The 26723-nt window shown below is 43.2% G+C and overlaps 1 protein-coding gene across 4 annotated transcripts in view; it reads right to left on the bottom strand.

The window, feature by feature from the left end:
* Positions 1–26723, bottom strand: part of LOC134359840 (ral guanine nucleotide dissociation stimulator-like) — a 157569-nt gene that overhangs the window by 23585 nt on the left and 107261 nt on the right. For 2 of the 4 annotated variants that reach the window (XM_063073566.1, XM_063073569.1), the window contains exons 1-4: positions 24000–24304; positions 3397–3507; positions 1870–2063; positions 1019–1090 (exon numbers count right to left, since the gene is read on the bottom strand). In XM_063073566.1, coding sequence (XP_062929636.1) covers positions 1019–1090; positions 1870–2063; positions 3397–3507; positions 24000–24182 — 560 coding nt within the window. In that variant the 5' untranslated portion in view covers positions 24183–24304. Of the gene's footprint in view, positions 1–1018; positions 1091–1869; positions 2064–3396; positions 3508–23999; positions 24305–26723 lie in introns of those variants that run through there. The other 2 variants (XM_063073568.1, XM_063073567.1) reach the window with 1 other exon arrangement.

The raw sequence follows: 26723 nt of genomic DNA, 5'->3' as shown, positions 1-26723 counted from the left end.
GACATGTTGGCGTCGGAAGGATGGAGTTAGGTGGTGTGATATTTTGTATGTAGTTTCAATAGGAAGCATTGTCTATAACTTTTTAAGCAGCGATTGCCTTTGTGTTTAGCATATAAATATCAATCCCACATTGGGCTAGCAGACCTTTCTACCGAAAATGTCTCCGTCCATAAGATGCCTGCAGTACCTTGTTGTATCGAATAAAGAAGCTGCTTTGTATCTACCAATAACTCTGTCTCTCCAGTGATTTCATCCACGCTACAACACATGGTAGCTGGAGAGAATTTAAATTCAAGTAATTGAATATATTTGAGATTAATCAGCAACAATAATCATAAAGTTAAAATAATAAAAACAATAAAGTAAAAATCGAACTGATTCACTGACGTCCTTCAAGTGGAATAAATGTTGCCATGAAGCCATGCCCGACTCTAACCCACTAAAGAGGCTTACTCTCAATTACATTCTAATAGCAGAACAGGTCTCTTGGTTCAGGGGCAATGAGAGATGTGGAAAAAATGCTGGCAATGATGCCCACATCTGATGAATAAATAATGTAAACACTCATGGGTAGCCAAGCAGAACGCGCACAGGATAAAAGAAAAGCAAGCTAATTTACTTGGTCCTTTTCAACAAGTAATTTCTCTAGCATTAAATTCATGGCTAAATACCACCAGAGAAAATGTTTTTGTTCCCCAGTCTTAAGAGCATCTGTTTACTTTTATTAATCAGCAAAGGTCAATGAGATAAAAATGGCTTCCAGAGAACTTGCAGCCTACATCAAATAGATGGAAATCCCCTCAGCACTCTCAATTGTGTAGAGCAACAAAATACAGGACCTGAAGTGAACCACAATGAACGGCCTGTTTCATTAAAATAAAATGGCGAAATTTTAAAAAAATTGTCAGCATCCTTGTCATAGGAATACAACATGTTTTAGCAAGCACATTTCTCCGCAATCCGGGTATGTATTAATCAGTCAGAACACAATGCAGTAAGAGGCACCAAAAGACCTTACTTTTTCAGTTCCACCCTGTCATCTGGTGTAAGCTTGGAAACGTCTCCATTCATTTGGTGCAAGTTTCCGTACCTGTGAGAAAAATGAGTGAGATTGTAACAAATGAGTTAGGATTATGGGAGAGAGAAGGATTTGAAAGCTTTAAGGTCTGGGTAGAATGTCTTCTTCATCAGATTTGATCTGTAACTCTCTGCTGGGTCAGTGTGGTGATGTACAATTCAGATCCCAAGGGGTTGCAGAATTTGGCTAGAGGTCTCATCTGGATTAGCTGGACTAGGGCAAATGGTAAATCACTCAGTCTGGGGTACACTTTTGCCATGCAAAAAAGCCAGGTTTCAGCTTTAGTAGAGTTACTAAGACTATCAGAATGAAAACACTGGCCTCTTATTCAACCTTCTTCACTTCAAGGATACCAAAGGGCACCTGTACCCCACCAGTGAGACTTTTGTTAGTTTTCTTTTTGCCAAAGAAAAGCTTGATGGAATCTGTCAATGAAAAAAATATGGCAGTGCTACTCACACTGGGGCTCCACACCTTTCCTCATATTAACCTGCGACACCTTTTGCTTTCTCCTCACTGCATATGAAGAACTTGCTTCAGCTACAACTCATAACAGTGAGTTCCACATCAAATTTACTCCATGGGAGAGGAGCTTTCCTGTTATTTCCTGCTTACATTTAGGGCCCTCGATGTCTGGTCTCTTTCACGCAGAAAGACATCTTTTACATTGAACCAATCAAGTCTTTATGCAGCTTAAAAGCTTCTATCGGGTCACCACCCCCAGCCTCCCGGTTCCAATGAATAGAACCTCAGCCTGTTCAACGGCTCCAACCACTTGTCACTGCAGTTACCTGTTGAGCAGTAGGTCCAACACTTGTTTGGTTGATGCAAAGGCCCGGTAGGTGCAGAGGAAGATGGTGACGTAGGTGGAGTCATTGCCTTTAAAGGCCGATACCAGGTATTCCACAAGTTTCTCCAGGGTCCCGGCCTTGATGGTTCGCACTTTGCACGTTTCATACAGGTTCATGGCAGACTCACTCTCCACCTGTTGAGAAGAGGACGGGCATGTCATGTTGGCCTGCAAAGCTGCTAGGGTGAGAAACATTAGACTGTGGACAGGACTTCCTAGCTCTGTAAAGCAAATTGAGACCTCAGTTATCACTGCTGTGGATATTGTTTAGGTTAGGGCAACGTAAACTTGTTATTCTTTGCTGCTTGGTACTCCGTTAACAACAGCAACACACCATTAAAACCCGAAATACAGCTCCCTCAATGACTCAGGCAAAGTTATTAAGGGAGGGGCTGAGTAACATGAGCCAGTGACTGTTCAGGCAAAGCTCGGCTCACATGGGTCAGTGGTAAGGGAAAAGGGCGTCTCACGCTGCGCCAGTGCCTGTGGTGTGTAGCCATTATCGCAATGCCAGAACGCGACTGCCAACTTGTACACTGTAAAACCCCACACAAGGCAACACGAAAGCCTGACAAACAACATGAAAATAAACAGCATTGACAAAACGCCGGGAGGAATTCAGAAAGTCAGGCAGCATCTACGGAGAAAAATAAACAGTTGCCCTTTCAGCCCCCTTCCTCTTCAGCCCGGCAATGTCAACAATCCATTACTCCTGATCCCAGTCCTTACTCACTCACAGACATGCCCATCCACGCATCATTAATTCAGTAATTTATACTCGTTTACAGTAACCAATTAATCTACCTGCATATCCTTACGATGTGGGAAGAAAGACGGGCGTGGATGGGAACGTGCATGCTCAAGAACGCCAGGAGCTGTGGGTCCACATCAATCTCTGCCCCCACCCCACCCCTGAATGGTACATGGCTGCCAATCCCCATGTTGTACCGGGGCCCCAGCTCCCTGCTCGGGTGAGCATAAAGGAATTCATAACACTGCACAGAAAGTGGGGACCATCACTCTTCAGCCTACACCTAAAATCCAGAGCCAGCTGCTGTGTTTCCTATACACACCAGTTGCCCTGGCTTCAAAATTACTCAATTGTAGTTGGACGCTGTGGGATGCCCAGAGGTTATGAAATGTGTGATAGATATGCAATAATCTATCGCTCTTTTCCATAAATGCTGCCTCTGACCTGCTGAGTTCCTCCAGCATTTTGTGTGTGTTGCTTGGATTTCCAACATTGGCAGATTTTCTCTTGTTTTAGATATGCAAATATATTCCTTTTCTTTCCACAGCTTTAACCTTAATGATGGCTCAGAACATTATTCTTGATGACTTTATTGTTAATGATGACTTATTTCAAAAAGGGATTAACAGCAGCCTTGAGAAGGTACTGAGGGGAATGGAGGAGTGTGCCCCTGGCGGTGTAGGAATTCGGGCACTGATGTGTCGGATTACTGCTTACCCCGAGCCATCGCTGTCCTTTGCTCGCCGTGTGGTGCACCTGCACTCTCCTCAGCGTTATCGTATAGATGGCGCCATCTTCCGTCTCCTCGCCAATCTCCTGCGCTGTGCTCTGTAAATGAAAGTAACCTGTGAGTACGGTGCCTCAAATAGCCAATGGATCTGCTCATGTAAATAAAAACAGAGCGGGTTACAAACACACGGCGGCTCAGGCAGTATCAGCAAATGCAGCATTTCAGGTTGATAAGCTCTTTGGACAGGCTACTCGATCTACTGAGCTCCGTTTTCATTTCAGATTTCCAGCACCTGCACATATTTCATTTTTAAGTCTGCTAAGCCCCAAGTAGACTGTGTACCTGTTAACGGGACAGAGTGTGGACCAATACTGGGACACAGTGGCCCTCAAGACCCAGGCAGCTGAGTTAGATTTGTGCCAAGCTATTTTTCTACTTAGTGCCTTGCTCTGAACATCTTGGAGAGAGCCGTTTTCTGAAACTGGACCTCAATTCAACACCACAGGATTTAATACCTACTCTCAACTTGAGTTAAAGGTAAATTAGTGGCACCTTGGTTAAAACTTCACAGCCATCTATCTCTCAGGCTTTTCAATACAACAGAAAGACATTGAGACAATACTGGATATTCTCAAGGAGATTCTTGGTGCACCCCAATACACCGCTTTGATAGGTGGGCTAAACCAGGTGAGGGTAGCTGGTGGCCTCATACCTCGATGAGATAGGGGTACGCCTGTCAGCTCTGGCAGACTAGGTGGATGAGATCTGCAGCGAGGTCCAACGGCTAGAAAGGCGGTACTGTGACGTTCCACGGAGGGCGAAGGGCATGACAAGGCACAGAAGACGTCATGGTCATCGACTGCAACCAAATTGGACCTAACTTGTTCATAACCCTGGACCTGGACGTCCGAGGTTGGGAGAGTGGAACTACCCCAGTACAATGGCTTTTCGACTTTCACAACTCTCCTGCGCAGGTTTCCTGTTATCGTTGGACATGACGGACGACCACCACGCTAGTCTGTGGAACAGCAACAAGGTGGGTGACCGTGGTACTGAACGTTGTGCTAGCATCCGGGCCTAGAACTTTCAGGAAAAACTAGGAGTACTGCAGCAACGTCAGTGTGGCTAACAATGAAAACTGCAGTCTGACAGTTTGTTCTATGCACCAGTTTAGAAAAGGAAGGAGCAGTAACAAAGACAGCCAGTAAATAAAAACCTCCATAACAATTGTGTTCAGCATCACCTCTCCCACTGGCTTAGTAAAGTGATTTCTGGATAATTAGCGTGTCGCCTGCAGTTTGACTCGTCCTAAATATTAACAAACAGAGAGGCAGCCACGGGAAAGTACAGAGGCCATTGCCATGGTGATATAAGCACAATATTTCTCTGGACAACCCATTAAAAGCTTGCTGTTGCAGACAAATTGAGTTTGACATCTCATCTATAATATGCTGCTGAAAGAAGTGACCTTCTTGAAATTTCAAAAGGATACTGAAGAAACTGATAAAAATTGGCCCAAGCAAATTAGTTGCTCTGGCAATGGCTTTAAAATGGCAGAGAGGGCTGTTCCATAATCGGGTTGGACTACTGACATTTCATGTCCTCAGTATAGAGGACAATTCCTCAGTGCTGGTTCAATGTTAGGACACAATGAGCAGATCTCAGTCAGGTACTTGTTACGGTGATTGCAGAGAAAAGGGTGATCTCAGGACTGGCAATTACTGACAGGTTTTCACAATACAAAGTCTACTGACAGACTAGCTATCTGGATGGCGCTCGAGGGCCCACCGTGAAGCAATATACCAGTGAGAGGAAAAGTGGCCAACGTCCGGAGGTTGAAGTAATCAGTTAGTCATATATCAAGCATTTTATCATGAAACAGCGACACCGGAACTTTCCTTTTCCTCAGTGTGGGGGAGGTGACCTTACCCACTGGTGCTCTGCATAGACAACCCTCCAGTGCTTCTGCAGCACATCTAGTCTTCAGAATGAGCCATTTGCAACCCTTGGATACAGACTGCTCCGTTTTTTTGGAGATCTCTTCCCAGGAGACTCATTGTTTCCTCAAACCCACACCAAATCAAAGGGTGCTCAGCTCTCAGGAGGACCTAATCCTGAGGTATCATTATCAAACAGCAGGAACAGAGCTGTGACCAATATGCCGGTGTCAATCAATGGGTACCGAAACCTATTCAAATAAACTATAATGAATTACTCTCTCATCTCGCATTTCATGCACCTGGTTGCATTAAAAAGGGACCAGCTAAGAATCCAAAGATGACCCTTCAAAAGGCAACCACATTCCACCTGCTTTGTTATATCAAATGATCAATTTTCCCATTTAGGCTGTTATGAAATTTATTCCAGGGAAGTAAAAAGTTGTGTGACTCTCAACATCTATGGTGGAAAGATCAAATTTAGAGATAATCCTTAACACAGCAAGAGAACTTTTCTGCTGTTTTATCCATGCTAAATCGGGGTTACTGCCTGCCCCATAGCTCAGTTACCACATTACTGTGGGCCCTTCTACCTGCACCCCGGGGATGTAGAGACTGCAGGTTTGGAGGACACCATCAAGTTACTGAACTGAATGTGGAGGGCATTAATGATTAGGGTGGTTGATGGGAGTCCCAATCAAATGATTGCTTAGTCCTGGACGGCAAAGGACTGCTTGATTGTTGTTAGAGCTGAACACAGGGAGTTTACTGTCACGTGCCTGAATCATGCCTGGAAGGTGCTGGAAGTGAAGGAGTGAATACTCGTCAAATATTAACAACCCATTATTGTGCACATGGCTTCCCCCTCAGTGGGTGCTCTCTTACGCATGCACTCAATTAATCATTAAAATCCTTGCTTTGCTGGGCTTGGGTTGAAATCAATTTCCATTCACTTCCTAAAATTAATAATTGATTGGAGGACAAAATATTACTTTCTGCCACAAGTGGAACTGGATTGCAAGAGACCTTCAGAGGTCTTAGAAGCCCCCTCAAGTTGGCATTGTAAACCCCAGAGTTTCTCCGCTCCATCACTGGCAGCCTCACCTTCTGAGTTAGCAAGTTAACCTGCCACTGTAAATTCCCACTAGCATGTAGTACGTGGTAGAATCTAGAGAGAAGCTGTCAGGAATTTAGAAAGAATAAAAGAAGTTTAATGTATTTATAGTCAACATGGACTCAATGGGCCAAAGAGCCTATTTCTAGACTGCATACCCCTGCGGCACTACAGACTTTACCTTCCTCTAGCCTCCGACTCTCCTTCCTACTTTTTAAACTACTTAAAATTCACTGCTTTGTGATCATTTATCCCAAACTCCCTCATGTTGCCCAGGTTCAATTTTGCTTGGTAACATGGCATGTGTGGGTTTTCTCTGGGTGCTCCAGTTTCCTCGCACTGTTCAAAGACGTACCTGGTGGGTGAACTGGTCATTGTAGATAGTCGCATGATTAGATTAGGGTTAAGCAACACACGCACACACACAAAATGCTGGAGGAACTCAGCAGCCCAGGCAGCATCTATGGAAAAAGGTACAGCTGATTTTTCAGGGCGAGACCCTGCGGTAGGACTGGAGTGAAAAAAGATGAGTAGTTTTAAAAGGTGGAGAAGGGAGAGAGAAAAAACAGGTGATAGGTGAAGTGGGAGGGGGAGGGATGAATAGCTGGGAAGTTGATTGATGAAAGAGATAAAAGGCTGGAGAAGGGGGGTTTGCCCCCCTTTTCCTTTCTTCCATGGCCTCCTATCCGCACCTATCAGACTCTCTCTTCTCCAGCCCTGTATCTCTTTCATCAATCAACTTCCCAGCTCTTTACTTCATCCCTCCCCCTCCCGGTTTCACCTATCTCCATGTGTTTCTCTCACCCCTCCCCCCTACCTTTTAAATCTACTCCTCAGCCTTTTCTCCAGTCCTGCTGAAGGGTCTCAGTGTGAAACGTTGACTGTACTCTTTTCCATAGATGCTGCCTGGCCTGCTGAGTTCCTCCAGCATTTTGTGTGTGTCGTTTGGATTTCCAGCATTGGCAGATTTCCTCTTGTTCTAGGTTAGGGTTAAGTTTGGGTTGTTGGGGGCTGCTGGGCCATGCACCTCTAACTAAAAAATGTCTCCAAGAAGTTGTTCCTGAGATGATTCATTGTGTTACAGAAGGCAAATATATACATGTGCCGTGCTTAATGTTACCTTGTAGAAATGATCTATCCACAGATAGAGCCTGGTGAGGGTGTGACCTCTTACGATCAGTGTTCTGACCAACTTCTAATTAAAATGGAGGTTGTGCGTGAAATCTGTCAATAATTAAATAGACTGGTTCCTTGAGAATTACAGCGTCCATGCAGTATTGAGACCAATGTCTTTTTTAGTTTGGCTTTGTCCCAACACAATAAAAAGCTTACCATGCAATCTCTGGGAGGTATATAACAAAACCAGAACTGGATTTATGCAGGAGGTGAACCACATACTGTAGACTGCGTTAATTTGCAATATCAACACTGCTGCAGGTGCTTCACGTTTAAAGTTCAACGACTATTGCATGTGCAGACAGGGCAGGCATTCTGTGCCCAGTGCTTACCGCAATCAGGAATGAGATAAACGTTCCGTCTTAACCCAAGGAAGGAATCAAGAAAAAACTCCCTTATTCTGTTTGCCTCTGGGAAACCTTTGGATCCATAAACATCTAACCAGCTATTGCTATTAAATATCACATTGGCAAAGCAACCATAGTTATTTGCCTTGAGCTCATATGACCTTGACTATACCTCTTGAAAGGGTAATAGAAGCAATCATTACCCTTCAACCATCAGACTCCTGAACCAGTGTGGATAACTTCACTCATCTCAGCTCCGAACTGCCTCCACAACCTATGCACTCATTTTCAAGGACTCTACAGCTCATGTTCTGGGTATTATTTATTTTTGTATTTGCACAGTTTGTCATCTTTTGCTCATTAGTTGTTTGTGCATATTTGGCTTGTATGTGATTTTTCAACGATTCTGTTGTATTTCTTCCTTCGACTGTGAATAGCCACAAGACAATGAATCTCGGTGGTGTATGGTTACTTTGAGAATAAATTTACTCTTAAGCTCCACGAAGGAATTAGATAACTATCTGGAGTGATATAATTTACACGGAAATGGGAAACATTTGGACTAGTTAGGTGGCTCTGTCAATGAATCATCACAAGTCAGACGGGTGGAAGAACCTCCTTCTACAGTGTGAGATTCTACATTTGACCCAGCATCATATCCATTGATCAGAAAAAGCAGTTGGGATAATGAGATGATTCCACTTCCCATTCCCAGGTCCTCTGTCTGGCCTGACGACCCTATGCAGGTGCAGTTTTGAGGTTCCAATTCCGGCTCCAACTACTGAAGATCAAAACAAGTAACTAGATATGGCTTTGTTTTAACTTCCTGTTGAAAAGAAAACTGCTCAATCTCATGATGAAACAGCCAATGGATTTTTTTGTTTTATTTGCTTGGTGGGGGAAGAAGCAGATGTTACTTTCGATAAAGCAGCAATTGTACTGTTGCAGTTTACTGCATTGTATAAATAAACATATTTAAAATTTCCGAACAACTCCTTACAATACACAAGCTATTTGCTTGTTGCTGTCCACCTTCTAAGGGAGTACAAGCCAAATATACGCATCTGGATCTCAGAGTTTAACCCTTTAGGCCACAGAACTATCCTGGTGCACTCTGAAGGCCATGTTATCTTTGTGAAGAGCAGCACCCAGGACTGAACATGACTCCACTGGGGTCCAATGGAGTCAAGCACGGTTTCACCCTTGCGTTCCAAGCACTGAGATGAATCTGTGTCAGGCATTAGCAGAAAAAATCCTTCCCTTATTTTGACTTGACTGCGGTACTCGCGTCGTCTTGAAAAGAAACCCTTAAATAACATGAAAGGGTCAATCTAAAATATGACTGTCCTCTCTTCTCAGATGCTGCCTGAGCTGCTGAGTATTTCCAGCATTTATTTCAGAATTTTGGCATCTGCAGTTTTTTTTTCCACTGAAGGAAAACCCAAACCTGCTGAAGGTCACAGTGTCCCTCATCTATTGCCACCAGAGTCTAAATTTGCTTTATCATTGCTCTGGGATACATCAGATACACAGCCTTGAAAAGTATTCAGCCCTCACAACTATTTTCACATTTTACTGTCTCAGTTTCTAAATTTAAAATATATTGAAGTAGGATCTTTGAGCTAATCCACAAAACATTGTGCATCATATCCAATCAAAAGAAGGATTACAAAACCTATCAATGATTTACTAAAAATTAAAAGCCAAATTGTAAGGCTGAAATAGTATTCATCCCCTTTGCAATTACTACGCTAACTTTCCTCATGTGCAACCTGCTGTACATCACCTTACCAATTCACCTGATTTGTTGATGTAGAAAATTGAAGGATCAGCTGTTTTCAATGAATTCATAAGAGTAAATACGCCCTCTCTCTGTAAGGTCCAACAGTGTGGTAAATTTTCAACAGACCAAACCAAAATGAAGACAAAAGAGCATTCAAAACAAGCAGGGAAATGATACCAGAGAAGCCCAAATCTGGGGCAGGGTACAAGAGCATCTCAAAGGCACTGAATATACCTTGGAGCTCAGTGCAGTCCACTGTGGAAAAGTGAAAAAATATAAAACTACAGCCACACAAATCTAATACTGCACATTAGCCAGGTAACACCATTCCTACTGTAATGTATGGTGGAGGTTAATCTGGTCAGGATTGATGGGAAGATGGATGCTGCTAAATACAGAGAGATCCTGGATAAAAATCTGCTAGTTTCTGCTAGGAAGTTTAAACTGGAGAGGAAGTTTGTCTTTTCAGCAGGACAACGACCCAAAGCACACTGCCAGAGCAACCATGGCGTGGCTTCAAATGAAGAAAATTGATGTCCTTGAGTAGCCCAGTCAGAGTCCTGACCTTAACCTGAACACTTCTGGAAATACCTCAGGATTGCTGTCCACCGCTGCTCCCCAACTAACCAGGCACCGCGTGAGCAATTTTGCAAGGAGGAATGGGCAAATCTTGCTCCATAGCATTGTGCAAAGCTAATAGTGACCTATACTAAAAGATTACTGGCTGTAACAGCTATGAGAGGTGGTTCAACTAAGTACTGAGCAAAGGGAGATGAATACTTTTGAACTGCTAGCATTTCAGTATTTGATTTTTTATTTTTCATACTTTACAATTTTCCCTGTTTTTTGGGCTCTACTGTGAAAAAGGGAGCATGTGATTCTCAAATAAAAATTCTCGGTTAAATTGATCAAAATCCCTAATTGTAATACTCATTTATATGAACAAAGGATTGTTTTGCAAGGCCCTGTAGATAGCATACAGCGCAATATAAACTAAACATCTGTGTTTATAGTTTCAATGCATAACCAAACCAAAACACTATCAAGAAATTTGACCTCCAGGAACAAAAGCTATTGGGAAAGATAGCCAAAAGTTTGGCAAAGGTACAGGTTTGAAGCACTATATTAAAAGGGCTCAAGAAAGGGAAGGTGTTCGGGCTAGCCATCGATGAGGGAGTGAAGAAAGCTAGGTTTACAATGAACAAGTTTGACATTAAAATGAGAGACATTTTGATGAGAAGCAGTGAAAGTGCAGGACTTTAACTTTTGTTTCAGTTTAAATAGGTCACCTTTTAAGAAATGAGCTTGGAATAGCCCCTATGGACATCTCTAGTAGAAAGTGAGAAAAAGAACTGACCAATTATTCAGCTCAAACAATAGGAATTCTGCAGATGCTGGAAATTCAAGCAATACACATCAAAGTTGCTGGTGAACGCAGCAGGCCAAGCAGCATCTGTAGGAAGAGGTGCAGTCGATGTTTCAGGCCGAGACCCTTCGTCAGGACTAACTGAAGGAAGAGTGAGTAAGGAATTTGAAAGTTGGAGGGGGAGGGGGAGATCCAAAATGATAGGAGAAGACAGGAGCGGGAGGGATAGAGCCAAGAGCTGGACAGGTAATAGGCAAAAGGGGATACGAGAGGATCATGGGACAGGAGGTCCGGGAAGAAAGACGGGTGGGGGGGGGACCCAGAGGATGGGCAAGCGGTATATTCAGAGGGACAGAGGGAGAAAAAGGAGAGTGAGAGAAAGAATGTGTGCATAAAAATAAGTAACAGATGGGGTACGAGGGGGAGGTGGGGCCTAGCGGAAGTTAGAGAAGTCGATGTTCATGCCATCAGGTTGGAGGCTACCCAGACTTACACTTTCATATCACGCTTTGTGATGCCTGTGTTTTTACAATGTCAGCCAGTTTTAGAACAGTTCCACAAAATCTATCTTCCATGACTCAGAAGGGAGTGGTTACTAATTTAAGGTCTGCTGAGTCTCTCGTGTTTGGGTAAATTCTGAAGAACCCACAACCGCAGAACTTCTGCAAATTGTTTCATGGTGAGTTGATGGAGCAATGCAAATACAGTCCTCCCCAACTCTGACCAACTTGCAGTTAGTGCACCTAGCTTTAAAAAAAAATCCCTTGAGTCACATGTGGCTAGAGTTTCCCTGCTGTGACATCACACTGGTTCTCCCTCAGCAGCTGCTGTCACCACTTTGAGAAATGTTACCCAACGTTTAGCTCAGGATGCATCTAGGTTAAACCCAAAGATAGCTCCAACCACAAACTGCATTTATATATTGGCTTTCACGCTGTAAAACAATGACATTTGCGCCACAAGGATGCTTAGACAAAAACTGATTTCTCCACAAATACCCACATAACATGGGCTGGGAGAATGAGACAGTGGTTAATCTAAAAACGTCAATGGATAAACTGATTATGCGCATAATCCAGAACGACCTTCCCAGTGCAGTACCAAGTGAGTGACATACTGTTGGAATGGTTCTACATTGCTGGTAGGACCAGATGTTACATTGCAGAGAGCAGGTTTTGATCTTGCAAACCAAGTCATTGATGATTACCACTGAAGAGAGTCCATGTTGCTGGAGTGTCACGGGAGCTGTGAGCGATGGTCAGTAAACAAAATCCACTGACCTTACCCCCTAATGCATCTGGAGTTTGGATGAGAACAGCAATGGTTCAGATGACTTCCAGTTCCAGACTTTGAAAGTCGTTTATGGATGAGCAGATAGTCAACTAAACATATCAGACAAAGCTGGCTTCTTGGGACAGAAGCAGAGCATCCTGTTTGTCGCAAAGTGCAGCTGGGACATAAATGTTGCCCGAATACCTGGAGACTACAAAACAGGAATCTAACCTATGATTCCAGAGTTTGAGGTTCACTAACTTCCAGTAATCTCTTTATCCATTCCCCATTCTGGCACCCCCCCCTTACCATTTCTCTTCTCCTCACCTCCCTCTACTGAACCTCTTCCTCCCCTTTCTCTCATGGTCCACTATTCTCCATCAGATTCCTCCTCCAGCCCTTTATCTGTTCCATCTATTACCTCCCAGTTTCTCACTTCATTCCCCTTCACTCACTTATCACCTGCCAACTTGTGCTCCATCCTCTCCCACACCTTCTTACTCTGGCTTCTTTCCCCTTCCTTTACAGTCCTGATGAAGGGTCTCGGCCCAAAATGTTGACTGGTTATTCTTCTCCATAGATGCTGCCTGACCTGCAGTGTCCTCCAGCAAGTGTGTGTATTGCTCTGGACTTCCAGCATCTGCAGAATCTCGTGTTTACAACATTTTTATCTACAAGCCACATCATTCCCACATTGAGCATTGAGACTATATATTGTTTGACGTCATTATTACACTACAGGATTCTCCTCTCCAACAACATCACACTGAATATTTGCACACATGGACACAGAGTTGCAACTCAGTTCTTTGTCTGTCCAGGGTCATACTAACACACTCCAACGAGCCTGGGCACTTTCTCCCCTCAACCAAAAAGAGTTTTTTTTTGTGTGGATGTCAGCTGTGATCACTGTCCCATTTTTTTTTCCTGGAAAAAATTGTCTGTGATTATATTTACTGAATTTTTTCCCGCACAGATTTATGGAAGTGTTCCTGTGGTGAGAATTTCCATCAATGGTGCAGTTCAGCACAGTGCAAACACACATACAAACACATTGCACACTTGATGACTTTAATCCCACACCAGTGAAAAGGAAACTTTGGACTTATTTTCCTTTGGAGCTTTATTGGATCTCCTTCTAAAGCTCCCCATCTCTTAGTACCTGTAGAGGCCATGCCAGATAAAGTACCATGGTTACAATAAATATTTACTGAATTCATATTGAAAAGTATTACTCAGAAATGCTCCCTCACACGTTTACTTCCACACGTTCTCCTTTCCAACAACATTATACTGAATGCTTGCACACATGGAGACAAGGAGTTGCAACCAGATCAACTGACAAGTGTAACTCTGGTTATCTGGGGTGCCAGCTGTCTTGGGGATTTTATCCAAGTTGTGTGTGCAAACCTGGGTCGGGAGAATGGGCAGGGTGACAGAATGTGAGCGATATCCTCTACCCGAACATGGACACATTTTCAACTATGAGCTTCTCCGGAGATGAGTTCAATGTTTTAAAAAAAAGAGAGAAACAGAAACCCCGTCACGCACTTCCCCTCTATTGCCCAATGACGCCAAGATCAGCTGCGTTACTTCTCACTCACCCAAACCGCCTGTTAACCCATCTACCATTCACAAATTAGGTACTGAAACACAGAGATGAACTTACCCAAAATAGGCATCATTCAGACCACACCCAAGACCTACTTCATTCATTCAACAATAAACAGACTATACAATCATAAGACAAAGGAGCAGAATTAGGCCATTAGGCCCATTGAGTCTGCTCGGCCATTCCAACATGATTGATTTATTATCCCTCTCAACCCCAATCTCCTGCCTTCTCTCAACCTATCAACCTCCACTTTAAATATACCCAATAACTGTGCCACAGATGGCTGCAGCACTTAATTTTACAGCTCCACTCCCAGTTGGCTAAAGAAATTCCTCCTCATCTCTATTCTAAATAGATGCCCTTCATTCTGAGGCTGTGTCCTCTGGTCCTAGACTCACCCACTATGGGAAACGTCCTCTTCCACGTCTACTCTATCCAGAATGGAAGACCTTCACATATCTTCCACTTCATCACAGTTCATCATAACAGGTTGGCTAAGCAAGAGAAATTGGCAGATCAAACACACCCTTTATTATGCAAGGCTGTTCTAAAGAGCCTTACAGAGCATGACACACTTCAGATCAGAACCCTGGTGTGATGCAGGAAGTCAGTGTCAATTTTCACTCAGCAAGCTCCCAACGTGCAATCACGTAAAAATTATTTTAGTGACAGCAGAAAGAACTCTGCTACTCTTCGTCAAAATACATAATCTTAAGATCTTTCATACCCAACCAGAAATCACCTACAACAATACACTACTCCAACAGTACTGCACCAGAACTAATTTTAACAATGTGCTAATGCTACAAGTCTGAAATAAAAGGCAAAAAATGTTGGAAATGCTCAGATCAGGCTACATCTTTGGAAGGGGAACCAGTGTTAATATTTGAGGTTAAAGATCCTTGTTCAGATTTGAGCATTAATTCTATTCCTAGCTCCGCAGGTTCTGCTTAAGTGTTTCAGTTCTGAAGTAAGATCTTCAGAAAGTAGTTCTCTTTCCACTGTTGCTGCCTGACCTGCTGGATGTTTCCTTCTACTTCAACTCAAGGATGCTTGCAAATGAGACACAAAGTTATGAACTTTGTTACCTAGTTGTTCCCAAGTTCAATTTGGATAACGAAGGATTTTATTGAGATCACATATCCTGCTATCACTGATACAAGGCAACCCTTATTACTGAGTTAATGATTTAGTTTTAAAATTCTTGTCAAAATGAAATCTAGGAGGTGGACAGACTGGAATAAAAAAAATGAGCTGATCCCCCCTTTGTCAGCCGAGGTTCTCCGTGCATTTCTGATTCACGTTCAAGGTCACATCATGAAAGTGGGGACCTCAAGAAATTCAGCAAGTCGGGTTTTTGACTCAGGACACAGTCAGAAATGTAAGAAAGCACTGTCGCCCTTTAACATCATATTCAACTGTAGCTGTCAAAGTGTTGAACTAATTTTTTTAAGATAATACGTTCAGAGTACACTATCAGGACAGAGTGTTTGTGTGTCCCACAGCATTATTAATACTAAGAAATAAATTTTTCAGAAGTTACAAGGTCATTTTCAAAGCTAGCGATCTAAAAGACTTTTAGCAACATAAAGGGAACCTTCTCTGCTTTGTTCCCCATCTCAGAATAACTATAATGTCAAAGCTGCTGGCTACAATATGAATTGATAACTAAATACAAGTGGTATTCTTAGAACACCTCCTTCTTGCACTACCAGATTTTTTTCCTTCCTCAAGTTGATGACTCAGTCATACAGCTACTCCCCGAAACCCTCAATTATCCAATCTTGATTGGCGAGTTTCAACAGTGAGCATGATGGGGTACTAGACTGCCGAAGAATGCACATAGGCTTCCAACTACCCCATACATGCACACATACCTATCCACCCCACCCATGGCACTGGAGGCAATCTGAATTTGGATGATTATGCCCCCACTGTTGGGAAGTGGGAAGCAAATCCATTTCAATCCGGTGACCAACTTCTCAGGGCAGAGAATAACAGGCAAGAGCCTCAAAGGAAAGAAGCAATCTTTCACTCTGGTGAGGGCTAGGAATAAAAATTAAAGGGAGTAGAACAGGTTCATGAGAGCGTGTGCAGTGTGCCAGATAACCCATCTGCTGACGCATATGTGCCTATGACAGCTGAGACAGGGCTCTTTTTCGAAGAGTCATTCAAAGAACCAAAGTATTCCATTATGGTAGTAGCTTTCTGATTCCCATTCCGACATCCAACGTGTCCGTTCATGGCCTCCTCTTGTGCCACGATGAAGCCACACTCAGGGTGGGGAGCAACACCTTATATTCTGTCTGGGTAGTCTCCAACCTGATGGCATGAACATTGATTTCTTCTCCTGGTAAAAAAAAAATCCCCCCCCCCCACTCTTCCTTCCTCTATTCCCCACTCTGACCTTTTACCTGTCTGTTACTTCTCGGGGTCCCCTCCTTCTTCCCTTTCTCCTATGATCCACTCTCCTCTCCTTGTCAGATTCCTTCTTCTCCAGCCCTTGACCTTTCCTATCACCTTTCAGCTAGCCTCCTTCCCCTCCCTCTACTTTTTTTACTCTTACATCTTCCCCCTTCATTTCTAGTCCTGAGGAAGGGTCTCTGCCCAAAACATCAACCGCTTATTCATTTCCATAGATACTGCCTGACAGGCTGAGTTCCTCCAGTATTCTGTGTATGTTGATTTAGTTCACTATCATTTTAGTTCTGAATATTTGTGGAATGCACAATAAACAGAAACAACAGAGTTTCGGTACCAGAGAATTCTCAGCATACCTGGTTACAAGAAGCTGGCCAGTCTCGAAACGGAAGAGCTGCCCAACATTCATCAGACAAACAGATCAACAACTTTGCAGAAACTATGTATGTTGAAACTGTTACCACCTCAAGAATCCTCTCAAGTAAATCTAAAGTATCACTTATCTCCAGTCAAATGTGTGTGCATTGTTGAATACATTTTGGTTCTTATTTCCTGTCTAGTGTCTCTCAAGATGATTTAGTTCTGTTGGAGTACATTTTGATCAGTATTAATAATGAGACAGTTTTCATTTGGGCACCCGTTGGCAGAGTGGGTAACACTCCTGTCTTTGACAGCTGAGTGTGCACCTCAAAGGAGACATTTTGGCACTGTATGGAGGAAGTGCCTCCAAGCCTTAACCTAATGGAAAAGATCCCATGTCACTATCTTGAAGCTGTGCAGAGGGCTCATCCCTGGGAGTCCTGCCCGTGATTTATCTCTCCTACATCTCCTACATTACCATGTTGCTCTGTTGGATCTTGCTATGTGTATACAACACTTCAACCAATTTTGTACAGTGCTGGAGACATCGTAAATTTGTGAAGAGCCCTGTAGCAAATAAACTCCTCCATTAGTTGATTACCTTCAAGGGCTATTTGGTGGCGAGACTCAAAGCCATGCATAAACCCATCCTCACAAACAAAAAGACAGATCACAATTCAAACTCCAGACCTTCAGCAAGATCACCCACTTACCTGGTAGTGTTGAACCCACTTCTTAGAGCACCTTCCCTCCCTCTCCAGCTAACTGCTCCTGGTGATCAGTCTAACTCAGTTCCACACATGGTATGGCTGAACTGTTAGCAGACCTGGGATACCTCTAATCTTCATTCACCATATCCCAACCTCATCCTGGCCTTGTTAAAGTCAGATGCTAGTTTCACTCCTCTATTGGAGCAGGACATCCAAACAATACAGAAAATAAAAAGCTGATTTTACAAAATCGAGCTTTTTAAACTCTCAGTGAGCTCACCGAGTCAAAACTTCATGCTTCATTCTCCTAGATTGTCTATGCACTGGAAACCAGCAGACAGGAGGGTTTGTGCTCTGGGATCCCGCAGACAGGAGGAGAATATGATGCTTGCAGCTGCCTTCAAGATAACAGACCCTGAAATGACTGAAAGGTAACTTTGACTCCATCTGATTCGAGATGGGCACCGTTTACTGAGAACTAAATGCATCTGCATTGCTGTGAAGAGTCAGAGAACCCCCTCCCGTTGCTCAATCTTAAATTATTTCAAGTCAGAGCCACAGCCATAATTGCACTGTTAATGCCTGGCAAGAGACCTTACAATATTCCCTGCTCAGGCTGTATGACTAGCAGCATTCATCAGTCCCAACAATTGCAGCCTTGCACAATGCTGGGTCTATGAAAACTAATTTCAGCAACACATTTTGTTCAATAATGTATTGTTATCTTGCTCAGAACAGGCCAGGCAAATAGGTTGAAGGTTTCAAATGAATGCAGCGACATAGAAAGAAATACAAACGGGCTGCAGTTTTTATCCATTCTCACTCCACCGGGGGTGCAGTCCTGGGTCACTATGGAACAGGCACGATAGGAGAAAGAAAGGAATGCTTCCACAATGTGGCCCATTTATCAATAAATACTGCAGTGTTAGGAGGAACAGATCTGCCTTTTTCCCCCCACCATGAATGTGCATAATAGTAATGACAGTGCCTGTATATTCCTGATCTATGATATTGGAGATTGTTTAACAACAACATTTTATCTTAATACTCCCCCCAGAACAGAAAATGGAACTGTTATGATACCGGTGCTCCATTCAGCAACTGAATCAGTGCCGCCCCCTTTAGGAACAGTATCACTATCCCCACTCCCCCGGGTCTTTTCCTTGTTCTTTCCCTTCAACTGCCTTTCAATTAAATCAGTTCCCTGATTAATTCTGTTTCCACCATCTTTGCAGATCACAAGTTCCACCTCTGTGTAAAAAGTTCTTCCTTGCGCTCTCTGTGTTGCCTGGTCCCCGAACCGTTAATATAGAGTACAGAAAATACAGAGTATCGAGAAAATTTACAAGCACGTTGCCAGGACTTGAGGACCGGAGTTATAGGGAGCTAGATTAGGACTTCATGCCCTGGAGCGTACAAGAATGAGAGATTTGATGGAGGTATACAAAATTATGAGGGGCATAGATAGGGTAAATACAAGCAGGCTTTTTTCCCCTCAGAGGCAGGGTGAGACTACAACCAAAGGTCATGGTTGAAGGGTGAGAGGTTAAATGTTTAATCGGAACAAGATGAGGAACTTCTTCACTCAGAGGGAGGTGAGAATGTGGAATGAGCTGCCAGTGGAAGTGGTAGCTGCAGGTTCAATTTTAACATTTAAGAGAAGGTTGGATAAGTACAGGGACAGAAGGGGTATGGTCTAGGTAAGGTTGATGGGACTAGGCAGAATCATAGTTTGACATAGACTAGGTAGGCCGAAAAGCCTGGCCTGTGCTGTAGTGTTCTATCACTCTAATGGGAGCAGTTTCCCTCCACTTAACCAATCCACATCAGTCATACCCTCGTACACGTGCACATCCTTCATTACTGTCCAGAAATAATCATCCTTTCTCATCTACCTCACAGAAGTATCGAACACAATGTGATGAGGGCAGGTGATCACAGAGGTAGGCTTTAAGGAACCCCTTACACAAGAACAGGAAAATAATGTGATTAAGGACAGAAATTTTCAGGACCCCAGCTGCTAAAGTCATGGCCTCCTCAGAAACGGTGACATAATTCCCTGAGACCAGAATTGGAAAAGATTATTGGAGGACTGGAATAGATGACTGAGATAATGAGGTAAGCAAGCACATAACCTTAATCAAAAGTCATCCAAGATTAATTGTATTATGTGTATCTGTAAGTAACAGCTTTGTATTTGTGTTGTCTCTAGGTGCCTTGTGTACACATTTCTGTGGGCTTGTGAATCAGAACCAAGCCCAAATTGCCCCACCCAGATTTTAGATTGCTCCAACCTAATTCACTGCCTAAATGCTCGCATTATATTATGTCTCTGCAGATTAAAGTACACAGCCTCCTGGCAGCCGAATTCATTTCAAAATGGACCACAGCCTTCTTTACACATTCTAAGGTGACAGCAGTAGAACCGAAGCTATTAAAGGCTCACCCTACCCTGCACTATGGGTGACTTGCCTTCACACTCTATACCATTGCAACCAACAATTTCAGATGTTGTGTTGAGGTGAGGCAGTTCATTTGCTGAGCCTCTTTTCTGTGAAGATTCTACTTGTTCTCTTTCCAGCTGATGTGGCAGGAAACAAAAGGGGAGCAGAGTGTAGCAGTTGCTGTTGTTACACGGATCAAAGAGCAGGGAGGAGCAATGCAAATTCTCCATGATCAGAGGGATCAATGCTAATCTCCACAGTCAGACATTCAAAACCTTAAATGAGTGCAAGTCCCATAAATATCCCATTAAAGAACTTTTTAAAAAACATTTTTTAAACTTTATTCATAATTTTTAAAAATTACAAGAATAAATTACAAGAATAAGCCCTTTCATTTTAATACTCCTAGACAATGGATTATATAGAGTTCAATTATATTTCCTAAAACCGATAGCACTATTGCTGCACACGTGGCCCCACGAAGTGGTACTCCACTACAGTAATCGAGGGGCTTCCTCACTCAACCCAGCTCCTCCCTGTCAGTAGCGGAAGAACCTTACACCGTGGTCCTTCTCCACCCAATTATAAAGAATTGTTCAACTGAGTGTGAACTCAAGTTTATTGGCTTATTAACAGACAAACAACCTCATAGATAATGCCCTCGGCAAGACTTTTCCCTCTCCCTTTGTCTACAGTAGTGTGAAATTGTACAGCCCATTCCATCTTCCAGCACTCTAGGGCTCGTTCTGCAATGCAAGTTCTAATTAGCAATATTACTCAGCCAAGACAGCTAGATTTAGAAGTGTGGAGATGTCACACTGGCAGAGCATGGATGCTCTTCATGGCTTGTCTCAGGGCACGGCGTGGAGTGTGTAAGGAAATTGTCCAATAGATTGATAATGGATCTCACCACCAGAGACCTGGACGGCGTAGTTTTACATCCCTCATCTCAATATTATTTATGGTATGTGAAAACAATTTGTATTTATTAGCATCTTTCATGACCTTGGATACACCAAAGAACTTTACACTCCAGAAGTCCTGTAATTTAGAGAAGCATAGCAAATAATTTACATACAGTAAATACTCCCTATCAGCAAATGTTAAAACAATATGAATTAGGGGTGTTGGCTGACAATAAACACAACCGCTCCCAAGAAACAGCAATAGGCCTATATTATCTCAGTGCTTGGACTCCTGGAGACAGCGGTCCTGTTGGAAGCCAGTGTGTGTTTTATCTCTTGCCTAGTGACCAAAAGTGAGCATAGATGGGAGATGGAGCACAGATACAATTGTGACTGGTTCAACACTGAGTTCCAACTTTTCAGACCATCACCTCATTTTTCTATCCAGAAACAGATGATAGTGATTTGGCTATTTCCATATACATGCTCCTAACACTAAATTTAGACTTTGTGCTCCTATCATTTCTCTTGCATTCCACTTTTCATGTCATTCCTTTTGATTTACCTTACTGGCTTTCCTTCTCATTTAAAGCACATTCTGACGAAACGTTCTCGATCTGACGAGATTCTATTTTTCTCTCCACCAACGCTGCCCAATCTGCTGACTGTTTCCAGCATTTTCTGTTTTCACATTTTCATTAGTATCTTGCTATTGTATTTATAATCTGTTCCAGCTCATCAATATTGAATGTGATAGCTAGAGGTAGATAGTCAATTCACAAATTCAAGATAATTCATTTCCTTTACAGTGTCTGTGATTGGCTATGCTTCCTTGCCTTTGGCAATAATTATGAGTTAATGGGAGAAGGGGAGCTTCTAAATTATTTATAAGGTTTCAAATCAATGCAAATGGTTAAGTGATAACTATCAACTACAATCCCAAAATATGGACAAAGTTAACCCCTCACTACCAAACTCAGTTGTTTCTTACATGTTTTCAGACTTCCTTCCTCCATTATCTTTCCCTGAAGTGTTCTCCACAGTTCTGTAGGTCATGGGATCCAATACCACCCAAGAGATAGTTCAAGCAACACACATCAGAGTTGCTGGTGAACGCAGCAGGCCAGGCAGCATCTCTAGGAAGAGGTACAGTCGACGTTTCAGGCCGAGACCCTTCGTCAGGACACAGTTTCTGGCTGTCAGTTCCAATGGAACCAACTACCTTTGTCGGTAAGACAGATTTCCTTGCAGGTAGATATAAAAGAAAATGCCATTGACACAATTTTCAAGATATCCAACTATGAAGATTTCTCCATCACCCAGCAACACCAGAAAGACAATGCTCCATTGTTCTTTAAGGGAGCTTTAGTTCACAAATTAGCTACTCTCTTTCTTAGAGTGTGACAGTGAGTGTACTTCAAAGTACTCCATTAGCTTTGAAGCACTTTGGGGTATTTTTTTGGTAGTAAATGAAATACAAAACTTGCTTTCATCTCCTTTTTACAATTTTGAACCAGGAGGGATTCAGGTTTGAACATCCAGTGCAAGGAGATTAATAGTCTAGGTGGAGGTTGCAATCCTTCCAATGCCCTGGTTTGAGCTCCCTCGACCAATAGCTAAAAGAAACAAGTGTGTCTGTTTGCTGGCCAAGGCCAGCAGCAGCACCTTGCTGTGCCCCTCCACCATGGCTGAAGAGGTGCCAAGCCTCAAATACCCAGTGACACACACGATGAACAGCAGTGTGGGCAAAACCCACTCCTACTCAAGGCTGCAGAAGGGAAAAGTAAAGAAAAAGCCCACAAATTTGGGGCAACTATTACTGCTAAATGCACAGAGCAGACAAGTAATCCTTCCTCCTAGTAAAACCAGGGACATCTTTAGAAAAGGGAGAAACTGTCTCTGCTGCTCTAGCAGTATTGTTGAAGACTGCTGATTTCCAGTGCATTGTGGTTTCCTCATGCACATTTTTATTTTTAATTCAAGTGTCCTTGAGCTTTTCAAAAGAAAACACACAGACAATGCAGAGGGGATTACATTTCAACTGCTCCCACTGCCAAGACTGCAGAGAGTGCAGCTAGATTTTCCTGCTGGGGGACTCAGCACATCTCAAAAATTAATAATGTTCCATCTGGTCTTAAGGTAGCCATACACCAGTGGCTGATTTCACCCCTAGATGTGAACATGGGTCATCCACATCCTTACATTTTCTCCCCTCATTCAACTAGTTGCCTATAGTGTCAGAAATCCTCAGTGAACTATGTGGATAAAACTCATGACTGAAAACAGCCATTATATCTAAATTGATCCCAAACTATCCCTGAAAATTGAACCTACAATTCATAAGAAGAGAATCTTCTCTATAAGAATCGCGGAGCTCCGGAACTAAATTACTGTGTGAAAATGCAGTAAGTGGACAGCTGGATAATTACACGTAGCATTTGATTTAGTTACAACCAATTGCCCAGTACGATTTACGAGTTCATTGTGTTCGAGATGTTAACGCTTCAGAAATCTGACTTTCTCATCAGTAACCGTTCAAAGTCCGAGGATGGGGGAAAATACACGTCCCGCTAAACCAGAGATCACGGTTGATAATCCCCCTTTCCTTCCCCCACCTGCGAATGCACACCGGTTTACAGCAAAGAGAGTTAAACATCTGACTGGATGGTGCTAAGTAGCAGTACAGTACCTCATGACACAAGCAGGATACCACTACATAAACAAACACATTGCAGAAATTACTTAGAGCTTCATAGCAACTGCGAAGATGGTTTGGAATGTGCGAGTTAACAAGTGGAAAGTTTTCCCGGGATCACGGAGCTGTTAAGGCGCGGGGGCCACACAGCCCGTAGATTTTATAACAACTTTAGTTACAGCAAACTGCTCAATCCCATTCCTTCGATTTTCCTTATAAATTCTTCTCTCAAATGCCCGAACAATTCCTTTCTGGACGCACTGAGAAATTGTTTCCAGCGCTCTCAAGACCAATTCCAGTGAATTCCTGATCATAATTATATCAAATAAAATAAAAGTCGTTGTATTTTCTCTAGACTTTTTTGCCCCGATTTTACATCTGCCTCAGCAATACCTTGAACTACCGACTAATGGGAAGAGTACTGGGGAGTAACCACCCAGCCTACCTCGGTCAGTGGGAGATCGGGATCCAGCTGTGTGAAGCTGCTGAGGACCACGGAGCTAGGGTCTCCAGTCACTTCCAACCTCACGGCATCCCAGATATTCTTCAGACGCCTCGAACTGTCAAACATCTTCTGCCCGCTGACTGCATAGTCATTTTGCAACTCTGGCCACATTAGGTAAACCATGGGAAAGGCTGGTGTCGTCTCCTTTTAACATGACAAGAAACACGCCATCCCCCTTCGCGTGTCTGAGGCGAATGTAAACACGACGGCTCGAGGGTCCTTCCGCACTCTCTCCACTCACTGACGATGCCAATCTGCGGCTAAACCATAAATGGGACGCGGCAGCCAGTCACGGCAATGGAACCCGCCCACTCGGGCAGGCCATGATGTCACCGTTGTTCTGCAGCCTTCCAAAAGTGGACTGGATTACTCAACATTGGATTGGATCAGACATTTAACAATAGAATTTACATGAAAATTAATGTTGATTGAATAAAAGTAGAGTAGCCGTTCTATTCAAATAAAGTGGAAAGTTCTCATTTGGAAAACATAATGAATTGTCTATAAGCTGCTACGAATAGTTGAATCAAGCATAGACTCCGTTTCCATCGCAGCTTCAGTGGCCGTGGAATTCAAACTACAGCTCTACGTGATATCCTAAAGAAATTCCGAAACTTTCCTGTGAACCCCTCATCTTAGTGGGCAGCTGGGGGGGGGGAGGGGGGGCGGGGAGAAGAATTTAGGTAGTTTGCAGAACTAGGCAAACCAGCAATACAACTGGCCCGTTGTCCCAGTGCCAGATATAAAAAACAGATAGTAAAGTCAGGGCCGAATGATCTGGTGCCGCATCGCAATTAAATGCTGCAAACAGGCAAGTACAAAGGCTTGATAACATTTGGGCCACCAGCTGGAGCCGCAGATCATTAAGCCTTTGTAGGAAACGAATGCAATCTTAAGGTGCTGCCGACGATGGACAATGAGTGACTGGTCCAGTGAAACGGATCTGCAAATATCTGCTGTTCAAAGCCTTGGTAATAGAATGTACTGTTTTGATGACACAATTGCTGAAAAGCATATTTACTGGTCGCTATATATTTCCTGAATATACTTATTGAAATATTTTTGGAATAAAAACTAATTTGCTTCTGGGCTTGTTTCTATGCTGCAAAACATTGTGACTCAATGAGTGCACCCCCCCCCCCCCGTCTTCGACGCAAATACAGACTGGGTTAAAGGAAGCTTCCAGCCAGTGCCACGCCTCTAGGAGGAACCCAAGAGCAGAGACCATGTTGCCATGTGAGCTCTGCTCTGCATTGCTCCAACTTTAAATGAAGAATAAACGAAACGCATCATGTAGATGCTGGAAAACTGAAATAAAAACAGAAACTACCAGGAAAAAAAACTGAGCAGGTCAAACAGCATCTGTAGAAAGAATGAACGTTTCAGGTCCAGAACAGAGAAATATATAAACAAAGACTCAAGAAAGAAACAAATCTATCAAAGTAGCAGAGACGATATGGAGACATTTAATACATGAAACAAAGGAAATTTCTCTGACGCTTTAAATAATGTGGCAGTTAAAATTAAGAAACGAGATTCTGCAGATGGTGGATATCCAGAGACACAGACTAGATTAAGTTTTTTGTCTCGCAAACACGAGGAAAACTGCAGATGCTGGAATTTCAAGCAACACACATAAAAGTTGTTGGTGAATGCAGCAAACCAGGCAGCATCTCGAGGAAGAGGTACAGCTGACGCTTCGGGTCAGGACCCTGACAAAGGGTCTCAGGGTCTCGGCCCAAAACATCGACCATACCCCTTCCTAGAGATGCTGCCTGGCCTGCTGCATTCACCAGCAACTTTTAAGTTTTTTGACTGGGTAATTTGTTGCTAGTGTAGCCCATGTAGTATTGTATAGTCTGATTATCCAAAGCAAAGATAAAAAGGATACCATCCAATAAAGTGCTTTTGATATGAAGATTGAAACTCTTAACAGGGTGATTGAAAATCTGAAAAAAAAAAGTGGTGCCACAACACTCAATATCAGCAAGACCAAGGAGCTGATTATTGGCTTCAGGTGGAGGAGACCAGAGGCCCATGAGCCAGTCCTTGTCGGGGGAATTAAAGGTGAAGAGGGTCAGCGACCTTAAATTCCTCGGTGTTATCATTTCAGAGGGCCTGTTCTCGGCTCGGCACTTAAGTACAACTACAAAGCCTCCGCTTCCTTAAAGTTTATGAAGATTCGGCTTAGCATCTAGTACTTTGACAAACTTCTGTGGATGTCTGGTGGAGAGTATATTGACAGGTTACATCACAGCCTGGTATGGAAACACCAATACCCTTGAATGGAAAATCCTACCGAAGGTTGTGGATACAGGCCCAGTCCATCACAGGTAAAGCCCTCCCCATTGCAGAACAGCAGCATGGGGGACCCCCACCACCCAGGCCATGTTCTCTTCTCACTGCTGCCATCAGGAAGGTGGTAGAGGAGCCTCAGGACTCACACCACCAGGCTCAGGAACCATCAGGTTCTTGAACCAGTGGGATAACCCCATTCAACTTCACTTGACCCATCACTGAACTGTTCCCACAACCTATGGACTCACTTTCAAGGACTCTTCATCTCATGTACTTGATATTTATTGCTTATTTATTGTTATTATTTTTTCTTTTGTATTTGCACGGTTTACTGTCTTCTGCACATTGGTTGTTTGTCCACCCCGT

This window comes from Mobula hypostoma, chromosome 21 (genome assembly GCF_963921235.1).
Source record: "Mobula hypostoma chromosome 21, sMobHyp1.1, whole genome shotgun sequence".
Taxonomy (NCBI): Eukaryota; Metazoa; Chordata; class Chondrichthyes; order Myliobatiformes; family Myliobatidae; genus Mobula; species Mobula hypostoma.
The sequence above is the reverse complement of the archived record's forward strand: the minus strand, read 5'-3'. Positions and strand labels throughout refer to the sequence as shown.